We start from the raw sequence: 6,000 nt of genomic DNA on the forward strand, positions 1-6,000 counted from the left end.
AGAATGTAAAGACATTTTGGCCCAGGCCCGAGCGCCTAGTACGAACAAAACCTATCGGGCTAAGTGGAAAAGATTCTGCCTTTGGTGTCGGAGGGAAGGTTTACATCCATATACTTCTGCACCGCACCAACTCTTACCTTACATCCTTTCTCTTGCGAAATCTGGATTGGCTCCTTCTTCTGTAAAGGTACATCTAGCGGCCATTTCTAGATTTAGACGTTTATCATCAGGTCCTTCCCTGTGGTCTGCAAGGATCATTAAACAATTTCTGAAGGGTTTATTCAGGGTTTTTCCACCAGTCGGGCCTCCACCACCAGCCTGGCATCTTAATTTGGTCCTGTCACATCTAATGAAGGCCCCATTTGAACCTATTCATAGGGCTGACCTTAAGTTTCTCTCATGGAAACTGGCTCTTCTCTTGGCCCTGACATCGGCTAGAAGAGTTAGTGAGCTCCAGGCTTTCACAATTGAGGAACCTTTTCTACAATTCAAGAATGATGTTCTCATCCTAAGGACAAATCCTAAATTTATTCCGGAGGTACCCTCAGAATTTCATCTGAATGAGCCAGTGGTCTTAAAATCCTTCTTCCCGCGGCCCTCCACACCAGCTGAAAGGGCTTTGCACTCTTTGGACATTCACAGATGTCTTAAATTCTACTTAGAGCAAACAAGACTATTCAGAAAATCTTCCCAGCTTTTTGTTTCATTCAGCGCTCCTCAAAAGGGGTGTCCAGTTTCTAAACCCTGCATTTCCCGCTGGATATCCAGTGCAATACACTTTTGCCATCAAGCAGCGGGGAAACCACTTCAACGAGCAGTTCGTGCTCATTCTACAAGATCAATGGCTTCATCAGTGGCTCTATTCGCAGGTGTCCCGATCAAGGACATATGTAGAGCGGCGACATGGAGCAGTGTCCACACCTTCACTCGCCACTACTGCTTGGATTCTTCTGTGAAAGAGGATGCAGCAGTGGGCCAGGCGGTTTTGAGGAACCTTTTCCAATAAGTCGGTGAGCTTTCCTTACTATCCTGCCTTCCTGTTTGCATATTTTGTATTACTTGTTATTATTTTGCTTTGTGATGCTAATGTGTATCTGGTTTTCTTATCAGAATTATGTATGACATTTTCAGGTGCACATATTACAAAATATGCTTTTCTCTTTACTGCTAGCTATTCTGATACAAAGCATGGGAATCTATGAAAGTTCCAATACTGGGGCAAGAAAATAAATTACTTACCTGTAACTTTGGTTCCCCAGTATTGGTAACTTTCATAGATTCCCATACGCCCACCCTCCTCCCCTGGGAAAGCTCAGCCTTATTGTCTTATGATGTTGCTGTTCACAACGGCTACGAAAATCTGAGGCTCTGAGGTTCTCTCAGGAAGGTTCTATGGGGTGAGGCTGCTCTGATTGGCTACTGCAGGAATTTGGTCTCTTTTGCAAAAAGAGGTGGATAAGCTACAAAATGAGATGAGGCTTAGGCCTATTTTTTCACTTTGTGCTTACTACTAAGGTATTTTCTATTTACTGAGGCTCCCATTCAGACGACTGGGAATGATACAAAGCATGGGAATCTATGAAAGTTACCAATACTGGGGAACCAAAGTTACAGGTAAGTAACTTATTTTCTTATGCTCATGGATTAAAAGTAGTACTAACATCTGAAAACTAATGAGCAAGTTTTGACCTATCTCCTTTGAAATATTTTGGAGCAGTAACGTTGTGAAATTATTTGCCTTTGAAAAATATCATGCTTCAAATGCAATTGTTTATATTTGCGCAGACATAGTGCCAGATATACTATGACTGGATTCAGTGAAAGTAGTTACAAATTGCGCACTGACTTTTACCAAATCCATTCTGTCTCTTCTAACTGACCTATGTACTGATAGATTGGTTCCCGATTCGTGGTGGGTTGCAACTTACCTTATAAATGTTAATGCGGTGAGTAATACATTGTAACCCGCAATGAATAGCAGCCGTTCCAGCGATTGTGACTTGCTGCTTTAACGAAAGCAATAATTTTTTTCCTAATGCAGCCAGTTTTCCTTAAAGAAAAACTGGATACATTTAAAAAAAAAAAAAAGTATAACATTTAATAAGAGTAGGCAGTGGTTCAATGGACCGATTCGGTATGTAGTCACAAATACGAATTGAGATTGGGGAAAGTGTAATCAAATCACAATTGGTTTGTTGTGTACCAAAAATAATTTTTGCTGTCGGCAACAGTTCAAATCTGCAAATTGGTCCTTTTGCAAACGCAAAAAAAGCTTTCTACATCTGGTCCCTAGTTCCTTAAACCCATCTTCCCCAATTAAACCACACCCCTAGTCAGTTCAAGGATCTTCACCAACAGAAAAATGCTCTTAGCTTGTGCATGATCCTCATCACCAGTAATACATACACCTTCTATTAATCCAGGGTTTATCAGCGTAAATCCACGAGGGTCTGATTGCTGCAATATATTCAAGATGCCCACATAAGGTTTATTTATGTACAATGAACTTAAATAGAAATCATTTAGTCCATAATTATCCTGAACACATAATAGACCCAGCACTAGCTGCGTAACATAAGCCCCTGCATTGCAAGGGGGAGGAGGCGAACTCCAAGGGCCCCCCCACAGCAAAAGTTGTAGGTGGTGTGCCGGGCAGGGTGGGCCCCCTCTGTGCACTTTGAAGGGGGTCCCCCTCAAGTTTCGTTACACCACTGTCCAGCCTTCAATGGACGTCATTGTGATTAGAGTATCTGTCTACTTTTCTGACGTATATGGCTTTTTCACGGGCTTCTGTAACGCACTGCATATTTCTTTCAGGCAAATGGAATTAAGATTGGACCCCAACATGCTACGACCAATGCGGCTCTCGGAGGACACGGAGGAGGGCAGCCTGGAGGAGGCTGCTGTTGAACCTGGTTGCACTTTCTAGCTGTCTAACTGGGGCCTGCTACTTTGTTCCTTCGCCCTCCCACTTATACCAAGCGAAATTGAGACTGAGACGTGAAACCATTGCAAAATGGCTTCGGGTTACTGAAGAAGACTTTATCCTTCAAATTCTTGTATAACTTTGAATAAATGGTTAATGTTCATATAAAGACATTTTTGGAGATTGTATTCATATCTATTTGCATTTGATTTCCAAGTCAGTTGGTTGTGATTATTTTTGTTAAATGTTTTGTCTTGTGCCCTTGACTACAAACTGAATTGTATTAAACACTACAAAGTCATCGGTGTATTTTTATCAGTTTGTGTAGGTAGGTTTCTCAGCTTCTGTTGTTACCTAATGCTTAATATTGTCGAACTGTCCTAAAAATACAAGGCTATTAACAAGAAAACAGAAGGACTCTTTTAATTCTGTATTTATCCCATTCTGTATATATCGTTTAGCATGCTTGGAGGGCAACTGCCAAGCTTGAATATTAAAATAAATACCACCATTTCTGTAATGTTTAGATCTAAAAAAATCAACCTGTTACGAATTGCTTGGATGAAGGATTTTAATGCTTTTGGCATGTTCATATTCTCCCCCTAATTTCCCTTCCACTCCAAGAAATGCTTAATGTACATTACTAGAGGCTACGTATGTGTTATGTATTTAATGCCAAATGTTGCTCCTTACCCATGGTTTCCACAGCACCTGTTCACGTATGGAATAGCAGCTTGCCTTAACAAATACTGTATCGAGTCACAGTAAAATACAAGGGGTTACTATCCATTTACAATGGCACACTATGGAAGAATATTGTCACCAGATCAAGTAGCATTGTTGTATTGCCCACTTAATTTGTACCTACTGTATGTTCCACGCAGGACAGTTTTTTGACCTAGATGTACAGTGACAGTGTAAGTAAGGGTTTTCTTTTAGTGGCATACTTGTAATTTTCCAATATATGGTAAGCCCTTTTGGTGTAAAGGTGGCATGATAATAGAACAGAAGAGCGAACGTCCCAATGGAGGCAAAAACTTGAACTGCTTTATTACAGCCACTTGTGTATTCTTAATTTTATTTCTTTTTTTTTCTTTTTTTGCTTTACAATGAAATGGTGACAGCAGTGGAAATAAAATCCAGTGTTTAACGTTCTTTTTTATCTGTTCCTTATAATAATGTGCAATCACTCAAAGCCTATATTACGATACAAATCTATGGACAATAAAATAATTCTGTATACGCTCATTATTTGTTGTCCTACAAAAGTTTCAAAGAGACGTGCTGCAGGAAGCATGGATCCTGCAGGCGCATGACGTGAGTGGTGACTTGCGGGAAATTGAGCGTGAAGATTATGAAGTGCGTGTAGGACCTTTGTTATTGTTACAAGGACTTACATAGTGAACAGTTAGTTCTACTAAAGCTTGTTCTGGGTAGTACATGTCGCACAACCACAAAGCGGACACTTCTGTTGAACTTTGTTGTTCAGAAAAGCTGAATGACTTCGAATGGTGTCTGCCCACCTGTTGCCATTTAAGGTTGTTACCATACATGTAAATTAGGTGGCATCGAAAAGACCAGCAAAATGTACTAAATAAGTAAGATTACATACAAGGTTGAAAATAAAGTTCAGTTGATCTCTTTATCCCCTTTCACCTAAACTGGATGTGTTTGGTTTTTTTTGGCACACAGCCTTTGTAGGATTAATCGGAGCTCATAGTGTGTCAAGGAGTGAGTGGGCATGTCAGTGGCGGCTCCTTGGTTATTATCATTTTATTTTTAATACCTGCCAGTTTGCGTGGGGCGACGCTGAGCTTCCGTGACGTCTGGGAGGAGGAGTGGTTGCTGCTTTCCAAAGTGGGCATGACTGCTTGGCCTGCATTCTCGGGCTGGCCTAACAGTCATGTGCACTTTGCATGTTCCCCAACAGACTGCATTACACAGCCTGATGGGGAAGATGCCCAGCCTCCCATTCCCAGTCTGAGAGCTGAACTATGGCGCTCAGACCAATCATGCCGCTGCATTGCAGCATTGTTGATTTGCTATGGGGAGGGAGCCTATGTGCTTCCTGGTTCAGGCCACAGAGAGACAACTAGGGACAGCAGCGGCAGGGAGGTAACTGTGTTTCTTTATTTGGTACTCTCAGCCGAGCCCCCCTCCACTTGTTCCCTGCCAGATGTTACTGGGGCTTGTCCTTCTGTTACACACATGGTAGAGCTGGAGGTCTAAGGCACTTCAACATCTTGTCCTCCACTGAAGGACGAGCTGTGCAGATGTTTGCCTAGAAATACATTTGTGTGTGTGATTTTGGTGGCATTAAATGAGCGACAAAAATGTAGATCCATTTGAAATTTACTCCCCTCATCCACGTGTTTGTTTTGCAGACATTTTTTTCTAAGAATATTTTTTCAGTTTGTGAATGACGTCTCAAAAATGGTATAAATTTACCGGCACAATGACCAAAGACTATCCTTATAGCCCATGTGACTTTTATTTAAGATTTTCAATAGACCCTGTAAATGTAGTTCTGTGGCCCAAATATTAAATAGTTATTAATCAACAGGAGTTGTGACCTAGCAGGAAATCAGCCGTTAATGTTGTAGTTTCCTAAACTTGTGGAGGCTGTTCCACGAGCCTTCATTCTCACTTCTGTGATCATATTTTAAACTACACATGGGTTAAAGGTGGTACAGCAGCCTATATTGTTTACCCACTAACCATTGAGCACATTTATTGAGAGCTCCCCCAGGGTTTCAACTTGAACAAAAGCTGTGTTGGATTTAAGAGAAAACCTATTACTGTGGTGGAATTCCACCATAATGTACAACTTCTTAGAACTTTGAATATTGAACCGCTTATCATTGCAAATGTTACCTTTTCACAATTTCTCAACATTGATGGTTTCTATGCTGATCAGTTGGAGCTCATGCTCTGAGATGACACATGGCATTGATGCCTTCCCTCACCGTGGTATGAATAATTGCCTTATGCATTAGATTATAGAATTTCTGTAGACATATGGAATTCACTAATCAATGAGTCATGGACAATCGAGGAAACTGGGGGGTTGGAGG

At 41.2% G+C, this 6,000-nt stretch overlaps 1 protein-coding gene across 1 annotated transcript in view; it reads left to right on the forward strand.

Annotated features, from left to right (window-relative positions):
* The window catches only part of RAB2A (RAB2A, member RAS oncogene family), a 267,732-nt gene extending 263,558 nt beyond the window's left edge, over positions 1-4,174 (forward strand). Inside the window, exon 8 of the mRNA XM_086965785.1 lies at positions 2,818-4,174. Within this exon, the coding sequence (XP_086821911.1) occupies positions 2,818-2,910 (93 nt within the window). The 3' untranslated portion in view covers positions 2,911-4,174. The remainder of the gene's footprint in view (positions 1-2,817) is intronic.
* Positions 4,175-6,000: the final 1,826 nt, after the last annotated feature.

This window comes from Lissotriton vulgaris, chromosome 4_1, assembly GCF_964263255.1.
Source record: "Lissotriton vulgaris chromosome 4_1, aLisVul1.2, whole genome shotgun sequence".
Classification (NCBI taxonomy): Eukaryota; Metazoa; Chordata; class Amphibia; order Caudata; family Salamandridae; genus Lissotriton; species Lissotriton vulgaris.